Source organism: Macaca fascicularis, chromosome 18, assembly GCF_037993035.2.
Source record: "Macaca fascicularis isolate 582-1 chromosome 18, T2T-MFA8v1.1".
In the NCBI taxonomy this organism is placed as follows: domain Eukaryota; kingdom Metazoa; phylum Chordata; class Mammalia; order Primates; family Cercopithecidae; genus Macaca; species Macaca fascicularis.
In genome coordinates this window covers 72,167,935-72,181,882 of record NC_088392.1, presented here as the reverse complement: position 1 = coordinate 72,181,882, position 13,948 = coordinate 72,167,935, and the positions used below count along the sequence as shown (strand labels likewise).

Here is a 13,948-nt window from a genome sequence, read left to right as displayed (position 1 = left end):
GCGTGAACCTGGGAGGCGGAGCTTGCGGTGAGCCGAGATCCGGCCACTGCACTCCAGCCTGGGCGACAGTGCCAGACTCTGTCTCAAAAAAAAAAAAAAAAAAAAAAAAAGGTTGCAACTGTGCACCCCTTGTTGACCACTCCAAATTCATTAATTCACTGAAACTTTGGTGAGTTCCTGCAGAGTGAGGACGGCTGTACACAAAGGAGTCTCTCGTGGAAAGCATGGTGCTTTAGTGGACAGGGTGTTTAATAGAGAGTGTTTACTGGGGGGGCGAGAGGAGGGTGCCGGGATAAACAGAGGTGGTTTGAGTTAATGGTAAGATGGGATTTGGAGCCCTGAGTACTCTTAACTCTGTCACTGAATCTGTAGATGAGTTAAAGATGTCCGTTGCCTGCTCTGAGCCTTAATATTTTCATCAGTGAAATGGGGATAGTGGGATCTTTCACATATGTGAGATCATGTCTATTTTTTTTTCTTTTTTTTTTTTTTTTGAGGCAGAGTCTTGCTCTGTCACCAAGGCTGGAGTGCAGTGGCACAGTCATGGCTCATTGCAGCCTCCACCTCCCAAGCTCAAGTGATCCTCCCACCTCAGCCTGCCGAGTAGCTGGGACTTCAGGCGTACACCATCATGACCAGCTAGTTGTTGTTTTTGGGTTTTTTTAAGACAAGGTCTCACTCTGTTACCCATGCTGGTCTCGAACTCCTGGGCTAAAGTGATCCTTATGCCTCAGCCTCCCAAAGTGCTGGGATTACAGGTGGGAGCCACCACACCCAGCCCCCATGTCTATTAAGTTCTTAGTACAGTGTCCAGTACACAGAGTAAGGATCTGCTCTCTGGTGATTAGGAAGATCTAATGGCATGTCACGGATCTGGACTAAATCTCATCTCATCATCTATGTGGTTGCCAGGGTTTGTGCATTTTTCCCGGTGGAGGACTGCAGCCAGACCGCTGATTTGTCTGGCATTTTTTGGAAAGTGCGGCCTGCATAACACATCACCGCGAGGAGCAGGAGCCCTATGATGCGCTATTAAGTGCACAACTTTGGGGTCTGCTTGGCTGGAAGCAGGAGCAGCAAACTTGTCTATTAGTAATTTTGTCCTCATCGGTGCCAGATGCTTTCCCAAGATGCCAGCACATTCATCATTGCTACCAGACAGCCTCATTGGAGCTCTTTTTCTGGCCTCCTTTTTTGGCTTCTTTCTTCAATTCTTTAGCATCATTGTCTGTGGGACCCTCCCTAGTTTGCAAATTCTTGTCTAGATTTCAGTCATTATCATAACCATCCAATTTGAAAGAAATCTTGTCATCTAGTTGAGCCACCTATCAGATGTTGGTACAATTGCTGTAACTTCCCAGCCAAAACATGTGCTGGTCTGTGCTTGAACAGGGGCTGAGAACTCCCTCTACTGTGAGGTCCTTGTATTCCTTCTATGGACGGACAATCAATGCCTGGAGAATTATGCTTTATGCCTCTCTGAGCTCTTGCCTTTGTTGTTCCTTTGGGGACTTGTACAAAGCAGGCCCATGCCATCCTCTAAGAAAGAGCCCTCCAAATAATTGAGAACCCCCCTTTCTTCTCTTCCAAATGAAACACCCCGTCTTTTTATTCTTATTTTTTATTTTTTTGACGTAGTCTTGCTCTGTCGCCAGGCTGGAGTGGCGCGATCTTGGCTCACTGCAACCTCGATCTTCCGGGCTCAAGCAGTCCTCCCGCCCCAGCCTTCCAAGTAGCTGGGAATACAGGTGCCACTTACTTGGAAGGCTGTGGCAGGATGCTACCACTCCTGGATAATTGTGTGGAGATGCATTTCACCATGTTGCTTTAGCTGGTCTCAAACTCCTCAGCTCGAAGAGATCCTCCCGCCTGGACCTCTCAAAGTGCTGGGATTACAGAAATGAGCCTCCGCAACAGGCCTAGGTCCGTACTTCTAATCCTACATGCCTTTCCTGAAATAAGACACCTTACCTGACATTACAACCATAAGTCCAATCGTTCCCATTCTGTATTTCTACAATAGATATATGTTTATGTCCCTAGTTTAGGTCCTTCTATGTTCCTTTTTTTTTTTTTTTTTTTTTGGCCTCTGCACATCATTTTGTTTTCTAAAACAGCCTGTGGCTTCAAGTTACCTCTTGAATATATTCTTAATCTCACTCGTACTACCTCTGCCCTGTTCTCTGGATTTGCAAATGTTCTTTTCAGTGCTTCTCAGACTATCTCTGGTGAGGGACCAGTTTGTTTGTTTGCCCTCAATTTGTTGCAGATCAGTGCTTTGGTAAAATGCAACAAAAAAGAATTACTAGAAAGAGGACTTTTTTTTAAGACATACAAAAAACCCATAGTTTTTTGGTTTTTGTTTTAGATTCAACAGGTAAAACACGCTATAAAATTCCTATAAAAGTTCATAAAGGTAGTGTGGACCCAAAGAGTGGGCAGCAGCAAGATTTATTGTGAAGAGCGAAAGAACAAACCTTCCACAGCATGCCAGATGACCCCAGCGGATTGCAGCTGGATTGCCACTGCTGGCTGGAGTGGCCAGGTTTTGTTTGCTTATTTGTCCTCACCCACGTCCTGCTGATTGGTCCATTTTACAGAGTGCTGATTGGTGCATTTTTACAGATTGCTGATTGGTGCATTTACAATCCGTTAGCTAGACACAGAGTGCTGATTGGTACGTTATTACAGAGTGCTGATTGGTATATTTACAATCCTTTAACTAGACACTGAGCGCTGATTGGTGCGTTTTTACAGAGTGCTGATTGGTGCATTTACAATTCTTTAGCTAGACAGAAAAGTTCTCCAAGTCCCCACTGGACCCAGGAAGTTAGCTGGTTTCACCTCTCCGTTCTTGCTGGGAATGGTGGCTCACGCCTCTAATCCCAGCACTTTGGGAGGCTGAGGCAGTTGAATCACCTGAGGTCAGGAGTTTGAGACTAGCCAGGCGAACATAGTGAAACCCTGTCTCTACTAAACCCACAAAAATTAGCCAGGCATGATGGCGCATGCCTGTAATCCCACCTACTCAGGAGGCTGAGGCAAGAGAATTGCTTGAACCCAGGATGCGGAGGTTGCCCTGAGCGGAGATCGCACCATTGCACCTGAGTAACAAGAGCGAAACTCCGTCTCAAAAAAAAAAAAAGAGAGAACGTCACTTTTAAACAAATCAGATGTTTCACTCACTGTATAGAAGCTGCTCGTTTTCTCTTTTTCTCTTTCTCATTTTCTCTTTCTGTTTTGACCGGGCAAGACAAACATATTGGGTGGTGTTTCACCCTCCTTAAGCCTCACTCTTATCTATCACACACCTGCTGGTGCTCAGACCTTCTCAGTGGGTTCTAAATCTTTCCTGGCACTGAATCCTGAGAGTAGAACTGAAACAAACAAAACACCCTTAGGAGAGAAGCGAGGGTTTAGGGCTTAGATAGCAAATCTAGGAAAGGGTGATGTTGGGGAAAATGGAAGGATTTTGTTGTATGAGCTTTGGAGTGCAGAAGAATTGGAAAATGAAGAAGGGGGCGATGGAGAAGTGTGAGTTGTGATTTGAATCTCCTCTCCTCTCCTTCAAACAGCAATCTTAAGCCGAGCATGGTGGCATGCGCCCGTTGTCCCACCTATTCAGGAGGCTGAAGGGGGAAGATCTCTTAAACCGGGGAGTTCAAGGCCTTTCAGCCAGATGGAGTCCTTTCAGCCAGATGAGGAAGAAAATCATTTGATTTGCAATGAACACAAAACACAGCACAATGAGACCCTGTCTGTAGTTGGAAAAAAACAGCAATCATGAAGATCTGAATTCCTTTCACCTTCCTAGTCCATGATTGGACAGTGTTGCTTACTGCAGTGAAGCCTCATAATAATGAGTAACGCCCCTCCTCATAACAGCATGGAAGATGGTTCCTATCCTAAAGCTTCATAATAACGAGTAACGTCCCTCCGTATAACAGCATGGGAGATGGTTCCTGTCCTCCATGCAGCTCCCTTATTCGAAGTGAGGGGGATCTCAAAATCTTATCTCCTTTGGGTGTTGGGGGCAGGACCACCCTGTTGGAGAAGTCATGTCTCCAGTATTCTCCCTGTCCAATCTAACCATAGTAGATTTCAAGCAGTACTGGAGCTCTGCCAATGTCCCTGTTGAACAAGGTATCCAGAGTTATCCCGATAGATAGCGAAGATGAGCTGACAACAGCCACCAGGTGGCGTCCAATTGCAGTTGGCCTGGGGAGTGTAGGAGTCACATTGGAGGCTCAGGTCCCCAAGGTCAGTCATGCATTGGGAACGATGTGACTTAGCCCCGTGCCCTCCCACCCACATCATCACACTTATCACATCATGGCAGGATTTTTACTGTATGTCATAGCAAATCAAATGATTCTGTATTTGGCTGCATTATCTAGCTTTTTTTTTTTTGGAGGGGGAGTGTTTAGTTTTGTTTTCTAATTGAGTAGAGGCAGGATCTCGTTATCTTGCCCAGGCTGGTCTGCAACTTCTGGACTCAAGCAGTCCTCCCACCTTAGCCTCCCCAAACGCTGGGATGACAGGTGTGAGCCACTGTCCCTGTCCTCACTGTCCAGTTTGGATTATCCACACTGAAAGAAGAAACCAGGGAGAGCTAACAAGAAGCAATATGTAATCCAAAAGGTCAGCCATTTGATGTTGGAATATGTTATTTAGCTTCTTGAAATATCAGTGGGTGGAATGTCCTGAGAATCCATTTTGAACAAAATAATGAGTTCACACTGTAAAGACATGTCTTAGGAGAAGTGGTACAATGCTCTAGCTTCATTCGATTTTAATAGGGAGAGGTTCTATCCTATTTATGGCTCCCACCCACTCTGGGTCTTCAGCTGAATGACTGAGATGAGCATTACTCCGAGCAGGGCTACCAACACTCATGCCTCTCTGGGAACCTGAGCGGCAGCAAGGTTTGGATACAAGAAACTAAAGTGAGGGAGGCAAAGTATTTACAATGTATATGCATTGGCATTGTTTAGCCAGAGGCTTAGCTTTGGGCTAATGGGAAGAACCTGAGGCTGGCTGGTTCCGCTCCCGACTGCACCTTGCAGGCCCTGTATTTTCCCTGAGTCGCGTTTCCTGTCAGGTGCATTAGCTAAAAAATGAGGAAGTTGACTGCTTATTGTTGAGCTGCATTCAAATGATAAAGATGGGCCAGGCATGGCCTACTGGCTCATGCCTCTAATGCAGCACTTTGAGAGGCTGAGGTGGGAGGATCGCTTGAAGCCAGGGGTTCAAGACCAGCCTGGGCAACACAACGCCATCTCTACAAAAAATAAACAATTAGCTGGATGTGGTGGTGCACACTTGTAGTCCCAGCTGCTCAAGAGACTGAAGTGGGAGGATTGCTTGAGCCTGGGAGATCGAGGCTGCAGTGAGCCATGATGGTGCCACTGCACTCCAACCTGGTGACAGAGTGAGACCCTATCTCTTAAAAAAATAAAAAAGAGGTAAAGATGTGTGTTTCATGAGTCAACATAGAGGGGAGGTTCTGCTGGGCTGGGCCTCTGCCAGTCATCCACCCAGGGAATGAGAGGCAACTGCCTCGGTGTCATGCACCTTGTCTTCCCCTCTCCCAGAGTCCATATGATATTGTAATGTGACATTTGCTTGATTTGTTCCTCCAATACTCAGGCAATCCCTGCGAAATAGCCAAACATTATTGTCTCCATCTATTTTATGGTTAAGGAAATTACTCCAAATCACAGGCCACTGAAACAGCAGGACAGCATAATAGGGTCCTTTTGTTTATTGTTCATTATAGGGTGTTTCCTTTGAGTGGCCAAAGGAAACATCTTCAATGTTGAAGCAAGTATTTCATTCAGTGAGATGGTCCAAGTTGGCAGCTGGAACCGTAGGTAACAAGTTGGGACTGCGTGGCCAGGTCTAGCTGATGTGATGGAGCCACGGTGACACCACCTGCGAGAGTGGGTGGGCTGGGATGGGCTGGGGAGGAAATGATGGAAGTGTAATTATTTGAATGAATTTATAATAGCTGCTTAAGGAATTGTGCTTCACTGACTGGAGTCCCACTTGGAAACTTAATTTGTTTTTGATCTTTATTTTCTAAAATCATGCTTTACAAATGAGAAACTGAAAGCCAAAATGTAAAGCTTCTTCAAAACCCTCAGCATTGTAATCAAATGGCTAGATGGTGGGGCTTAGGCTGCTGCTGGGAGCCTCCAAATAGACCTTGACTCCCTTGTACAGGTCCGAAATTGTACTCGGCAGCCTAGATTCAGGCCCCCACCCTTTTTTTAGACCGAATCTCCCTCTGTCGCCTAGGTTAGAGTGCAGTGGCACGATCTCAGCTCACCTCAACGTCCGCCTCCCAGGTTGAAGCGATTCTCCTGCCTCAGCCTCCCGAGTAGCTGGGATTACAGCATACGCCATCACACCCGGTTAATTTTTGTATTTTTAGTAGAGACGAGGTTTCACCATGTTGGCCAGGCTCGTCTCAAACTCCTGACCTCAGGTGATCCACCTGCCACAGCTTCCCAAAGTGCTGGGATTACAGGCGTGAGCCACCACACCCAGTCAGATTCAGGCCCTTGACTTGACCAAGTTGCCCTAAAGGAAGACACTTTAGGGAGTGGCTCATACAGACGAAGCCCACGAAGACTGATTTATTAGCTAGCATGTGGATTAATTTCTACAATAGGAGACTTTTGTACAGTGTAAATACTCTCAGTGAGTAGTTCTGCTCAGAAACAAGCGAAAATTCGACAAAAGAAGTTTATATAATGAGCGCTTACCCAAAAAAAGACATGCAGAGAGAGAGAGGCAAGGTGGAAGGGAAGAAGGAAGACAGAGAGGAGGAGAACGGGAAAGACAAGAAAGAGGGAGATGGAGAGAGAGAGAACGAAAAGGAAGGATGACAAGACAGGAAGATAGAGAAAAGTGAAAGACTGAAAGAGGGAAGGAAGGAAAGAAGGGAAGGACGGGGGGAAACACAGAGGGACAGAGAGAGAAAAGAAGGGAGGGAGGAGGGAAGGAAAAGAAGGAAGGAAGGAAGGAAGGGAGGGAGGGAGGGAGGGAGGGAGGAAGGGAGGAAGGACAGAAAGACAGAGAGAAAGATGGGAAGTGGCCGGGCCCGGTGGCTCACCCCTGTAATCCCAGCACTTCTATTTGTCTGTTTTATTTTATTTTTTTATTTTTTTATTTTTTATTTTTTATTTATTTATTTTTTTTGAGACGGAGTCTTGCTCTGTAGCCCGGGCTGGAGTGCAGTGGCCGGATCTCAGCTCACTGCAAGCTCCGCCTCCTGGGTTCACGCCATTCTCCTGCCTCAGCCTCCCGAGTAGCTGGGACTACAGGCGCCCGCCACCTCGCCCGGCTAGTTTTTTGTATTTTTAGTAGAGACGGGGTTTCACCGTGTTAGCCAGGATGGTCTCGATCTCCTGACCTCGTGATCCGCCCGTCTCAGCCTCCCAAAGTGCTGGGATTACAGGCTTGAGCCACCGCGCCCGGCTATTTGTCTGTTTATCAAGATACAGGTAACAGTCTCCTTTTCTGTCCTTTGAAAGGAGGCCTAAGGGAGAGGATCTTTTGAGCCCAGGAATTCAAGACCAGCCTGGGCAACACAGAGAGACCTCCTCTCTATTTTTAAGAAAACATTTTTAAGGGAAGGAGGGAGACAGAAAAAGCAGGAAGGAAAGAAGGAAGGAAGGAAGGGAGGGAGGGAAGAAAGGAAGGAGTGGGCTTCGATAAATAAGTTGTAGCAGCCATGATGGCGTGTGTACCCTTCTTCCCCAAACACCTCATCCTTGTTATTAGGATCAGAACACGCATCCTCGCAACCTCTTTGCCTTCCTTTTCTCTTTTTCCATGTTTATTATCAACCACTAGAATCTCTTCTAATGAGTTACTTTGCTTAACGTTAGCTATATTTAGTGTTTTCCCTGAAGGCAGAGACTCCCCTCACCTTCTCTCTGTGCCTATACACTTTGTTGGCTGGGAAGGTTTCGACAGAGGGCTAATCGTGTCTAGTTTATGTTGATTCAAATTAATTTCCATTTTAGAAACTTCCATTTCAGAAATTGGTATTTCCCAGTGTTTTTCTCCCTCGGTTTTGTGGAGATGTCACCTCAGAGGAGACTGAAACCACCTCTGGAAAGCAGGGGTCTCAGCCTGTCAATGGAACTTTTTTCCTGTTAAATGTCTCAGTGTGTTTCGTGTGCCCTAATTTCCAATGGCTGTCAGTTACAATATCAGAAATTAAAACCCACGCAGAAATCACAGTGTGTTTGTTTTCACTGTCTTCCAGTGTCATCTTGCATTACAACATATAAGAAGACACCACCTCCAGTCCCACCCAGAACTACCACGAAACCTTTCATTTCTATCACAGCCCAGAGTAGCACAGAGTCAGCCCAGGATGCCTACATGGACGGCCAGGGCCAACGAGGAGATATTATCAGCCAGTCTGGACTCAGCAACTCCACCGAGAGCCTGGACAGTATGAAGGCTCTGACCGCCGCCATCGAAGCTGCAAACGCCCAGATCCATGGCCCTGCCAGTCAACACATGGGTAATAACACTGCCACCGTCACCACCACCACTACCATAGCCACCGTCACCACGGAGGACAGGAAGAAGGACCACTTTAAGAAAAATCGATGCCTGTCTATCGGGATACAGGTAACAGCCTCCCTTTCTGTCCTTCGAAATAGGAACTTAAAACTAAGGAATGTTAACACTTTTTCTTTCCCCGGAAGATTTGCTTTCTTGCCACTTAGAATCATACACCTATGTGTAGGACCAGATTTTCAAGTGATTGGCTGTGGACTCCGTATACTGTGAAATGTGACCAAGAGTATGAAAGTATTTTCTTTGGAGACATTATTAGCAGCTATTATTTTTGTTCTCTAAATTGAATGTGTGACTCAAACTGCAGGATAATTCAAAGAACATGAACACAATCAAACACGAGGTGCTTTTAATTCCTAACACACATTTCTATTTTTAGAAAAAAGAGTGGACTTGCAAGAATAGCCGGGGTCATCGAGCCACATAACAGTATGTTCAACACTACTGAATGACCATATGAGAACAAAAATGCGAACCACTTCCCATAGATGTGGGAGTGAGGGCGAGCAAGACCAAAGTGACTGATAGTGTGGAAAGCAATAACTCACATCACAGCATCATGAGGAAGGAATGTGCACTAGTTTCAGCCTAATCAAGCATTTCATGAAAATGGTAGAAAACTCAGTAGGCTTCTCAGTTCAGTTCACTGTTTTTCTGCTTTTCAAAGATAAGATCAAACTGATTCCACCTTGTTTCTTTTACATCTGTTTAGCTGGGTTACCCTGCTAGAAATGTTCTTTTATCAAAGCAGAAAAATCATCCTCTCTCTCCATTTTTTTTGTGCTGTATCAGTCTGCGGGTATCCTTTGAAAAATAACTTCTCAATTTGCTGTTGAGTAAATCCATCCACACTGAACCCACTCTAAGTCTAATTTAAAAGCCAGGTGTGGCCAGGCACAGTGGCTGACGCCTGTAATCCCAACACTTTGGGAGGCCGAGGCAGGCGGGTCACCTGAGGTCGGGAGTTCGAGACCAGCCTGACCAACATGGAGAAACTCTGTCTCTACTAAAAATACAAAATTAGCCAGGCATGGTGGTGTATGCCTGTAATCCCAGCTACTCGGGAGGCTGAGGCAGGAGAATCGCTTGAACCCAAGAGGCAGAGGTTGTGGTGAGCCGAGATCGCGCCATTGCACCCCAGCCTGGGCAACAAGAACAAAACTCCATCTCAAAGAAAAAAAAATTTTTTTAATTTTTAAAATGACCGTTTTAACTATTTTTACAGTTCAGTGGCACTAAGGACATTCACATTGTTGTGTGACCATCACTACATTGTGTGTGTTTAGTGGTAATGATGCACCCACTAAACTATAACCTCCACAGGGAGCTAGATTTTTTAACACTCAGTCTCAGAATAATAAATATTTTTATTATTTTCACCCAGTTGGATGGAACTAGACTTAAATCCACATATAACATTGGGGAGAAAAATTTTTACTTGAGATATTATCTCATGTCTTAAATAGTTGGATATTTTAGTGAATAAAAAAATTGTTCTTATTCTTCTAATCATCGTACACCGCTATATAAATTATAGCAAAGTACTGAGTACTTTATGTGACTCTCATTTAACTCATCCAATGACCTTATGGCATAGGTGCTAGGATCATCTGTACCCTACAGATGAGAGCACAGAGAGGTTGAAAAACTTGCCCAAGGTCACCTGCTTTTTGTTGACAGAGCCAAGATTATACCGAGTGTCTAACATGATCACATTATACTACTTCTTTGATGGAGAATAATAAGTAAAAAAAAAAAAAAAAAAAAAAAGCCAGGCGCAGTGGCTCACGCCTGCAATCCTAGCACTTTGGGAGGCTGAGGTGGGCAGATCACGAGGTCAAGAGATTCTGGCCAACATGGTGAAACCCCATCTCTACTAAAAATGCAAAAATTAGCTGGGTGTGGTGGCACACGCATGTAGTCCCAGCTCCTTGGGAGGCTGAGGCAGGAGAATCACTTGAACCCGGGAGGCGGAGGTTGCAGTGAGCCGAGGTTGTGCCACTGCACTCCAGCCTGGCGACAGAGTAAGACTCTGTCTCAAAAAAAAAAAAAAAAAAAATTAAAGACTCAAAATATTCATTGAGTTTCATTATACATAAATCAAATTTAAATGCAAGTTCCCAAAATATGTCACGCTAGGATCTCAGACTTTCTCCCATGGTTTCCCTCTTAGGGCCAGAGTTTCTAATCCTTTACCAAAACTTTAAATTTAATTCATACCCAATAGCTAAATACTACATCTACTTATTTTACAACCTCCGTGAACTTAGATTAATTACTTAATATTTCTGTATCTCAGATTCCTCATCTGGGAAATGAGAATAATAATAGTCCTTATTTCATAAGGTGTATTTTGGGTGTAGTAAAAATTAATTGATAAAATATATGTAAGGCTGTAAGCACAGTGCCAGGCGTAAGTGTTCAATAATTATTAGATTTAGCTGTTATGATTCATATTGTCCTTTAAAATTATAATTAGCTAAATATGCTGAACTAAATAATCCACGGCCTCTCTCAATTATTACTTTTTGGACAGAGATCTCATATCCTGCAATTTCTTTTACAATTTTTGAAAGCCACTTTATACATTTAAGTATATTACTCTAGATACAATACTTAAAAGGTGCCATTTGCCAATATTTGGAGCTAAGAGTAAAAAATCACAGAGATAAATTTATATACAATGACTAAAGCTTACAAGATACTAATACTTGATGCAAATGAGCTGGCAGTTCTAGGACCGGTGGGGATGAGGCTTGGACCAGGAAGAGAACAATGTCCTCCATTCTTGTTCTGATGAACCCTGCTTCTTTTCTGTCTCCTTTTTTTTAAATGCATTGAGGATCATGCTTCTTCAGGGAAATAACTACCATGCATTTTCTGAAAAAAGTTTCGTTGGATAGTTTTATACCACCGCATAGTGAAGACACAACATCCTACTTTGGCTGACATCCTAAGCGTTTTTAATTTACATGAGTGTAGTCATATGGAATTGGTTAAAATCTCATCCAGGAAATCACAGACCAGGCTTGCTTCTTAAACGGAGACAGTTTAATATACAAAATTGGTTACACAGGTATGGGAAGACTGAGACAGCAATAAAAGGAAAAAGAAGGAAAAGGTGGGGTTACCAGAACTTTACGAGCTCAGAAGGAAGGCCTGGGGTAGCCTGTGCTCAGACTGTGAGATGGCAGAGTCAGGTGGTGCTGGGACTTTGGAGTGGTGCAGAGCAGCTGGTGCATGGGCTGTTGAAAGGAGCTGGAGGGCCAGGCGTGGTGGCGCACGCCTGTAATCCCAGCACTTTGGGAGGCCGAGGTGGGTGGATCACCTGAGGTCAGGAGTTTGAGACCAGCCTGACCAACATGGTGAAACCCCATCTCTACTAAATAAAAAAATTAGCTGGGTTTGGTGGTGCATGCCTGTAATCTCACCTACTTAGGAGGCTGAGGCAGGAAAATCCCTTGAACTTGGGAGATGGAGGTTGCAGTGAGCCAAGATTGTGGCATTGCACTCCAGCTTGGGCAACAAGAGTGAAACTCCATCAAAAAAAAAAAAAGAAAGAAAGAAAGGAGGGAAGGAAGGAAGGAAGGAGCTGGAGCCGGGTGCCGTGGCTCACGCCTGTAATCCCAGCACTTTGGGAGGTTGAGGCAGGTGGATCGCGAGGTCAGGAGTTCAAGACCAGCCTGGTCAAGATGATGAAACCCCATCTCTACTAAAAATACAAAAAAATTAACCGGGTGTGGTGGTGGGCGCCTGTAATCCCAAGTACTCGGGAGGCTGAGACAGAGAATTGATTGAAGCCGGGAGGCGGAGGTTGCAGTGAGCAGAGATTGCGCCACTGCACTTTAGCCTGTGCGACAGAGGAAGACTCCATCTCAAAAAAAAAAAAAGGAGCTGGAGGGTGGAGCCATAGCTGCCCTCACATGTGGGAATGATGCCAGAAGAAGGTGGAAACAGGAAGGAAGTTCCTTCTCTTCTTCCACCTTCCTTTATTAGAACACAACCGGAAACCAGCCGACAAGGAGGCCTAGGAAATGTAGTTTGGGAGTCCTGGCCTCAATATCGAAGAGCAGCTGAATGTAGAAGATGGGCTTGGGGCTGCTAGACAGTAAGCAAATCACCAAAACAAAGTTCTTTGTCCGATAAATAAATAAATAGCTGTTTCCTTCCATCAGTGTGTGTGTTAAAAGGCCTAAAATGGACATGATCCGTGTGCATCTTTGCTCCTATGTTCTTATGGGAGCAACTCATGGCACTCTGATTCTAGAATACTTAAAGATATAAATTTCTATAGCATAATATGGCACCAAAACAAGTCAAATACTTTATCTGGTGTTTTTCTTGATGCTCTAGTGTTGGGGGCGAGGGGGGCATTGTGGGAACCGGCTCTTTGGATTTAGGGCAAAGTTGTATGTCTAAACTGAAAGTCATAGGCACCATTAAGGATAATTTTTTTGTTTTCTTATAATTACAAAATGAGTAATTCATGTATACAGTATTATTATAAAGAGTTTGTACAGTGCAGGAGTGTATAGAGCAAAATATGAGATTTCCCCTTCTTTCCCACTCCCACCTACTATTTCTACTGTACTCCCCAAAGGTGACACCTGGCAATGGTTGGTTACACTGTCTTTTAGGCTTTCAAGAGCAATTCTGACTACAGATGGGTTTCACGTACTACCTTTAGGCCCTGACTTCTCTATCTCTCGATGGTACATTATGATTTCCATCTCTTATCATTTAACTCAAGTTGCAAAACAGATTAAAAGAACAGCTTAATCCTTCACATTATGTGAAATGCAATGGCTTTCTCTATTCTCTTAATGAATAAAAGAAAATTTAGTTATTTGAGATCGTACTCTTAAGACTTATTTATTTCCTTTAATACCTGTCCAAGTGTACAGATATGTTAATATTTTATGTTTATGTGAAGAAATAAGTCCAACTGCAGATAATGAAACTTGTCTCTGCCAGGTAAAGTACAAACCAAAGAAATTGTTACTATTCGAAAGAAAGCTTTGAAAAGTAAAAAGGCACATTATTGGCTATGCGCAGTGGCTCACGCCTGTAATCCCAGCACTTTGGGAGGCTGAGGCAGGCGGATCACGAGGTCAGGAGATCGAGACCATACTGGCTAACATGGTGAAACCCTGTCTCTACTAAAAATACAAAAAATTAGTTGGGCGTGGTGGCAGGCACCTGTAGTCCCAGCTACTCGGGAGGCTGAGGCAGGAGAATGGCGTAAACCCGGGAGGCGGAGCTTGCAGTGAGCCGAGATCGTGCCACTGCACTCCAGCCTGGGCAACAGAGCCAGACTCCGTCTCTAAATAAATAAATAAAATAA

At 44.5% G+C, this 13,948-nt stretch overlaps 1 protein-coding gene across 30 annotated transcripts in view; it reads left to right on the top strand.

The window, feature by feature from the left end:
* DLGAP1 (DLG associated protein 1) overlaps positions 1 to 13,948 on the top strand; it is a 961,867-nt gene that overhangs the window by 864,160 nt on the left and 83,759 nt on the right. For 18 of the 30 annotated variants that reach the window (XM_074022767.1, XM_045378186.2, XM_045378187.2 and 15 more), the window contains one exon: positions 8,282 to 8,655. In XM_074022767.1, coding sequence (XP_073878868.1) covers positions 8,282 to 8,655 — 374 coding nt within the window. The remainder of the gene's footprint in view (positions 1 to 8,281; positions 8,656 to 13,948) is intronic. The other 12 variants (XM_045378189.2, XM_045378188.2, XM_045378193.2 and 9 more) reach the window with 1 other exon arrangement.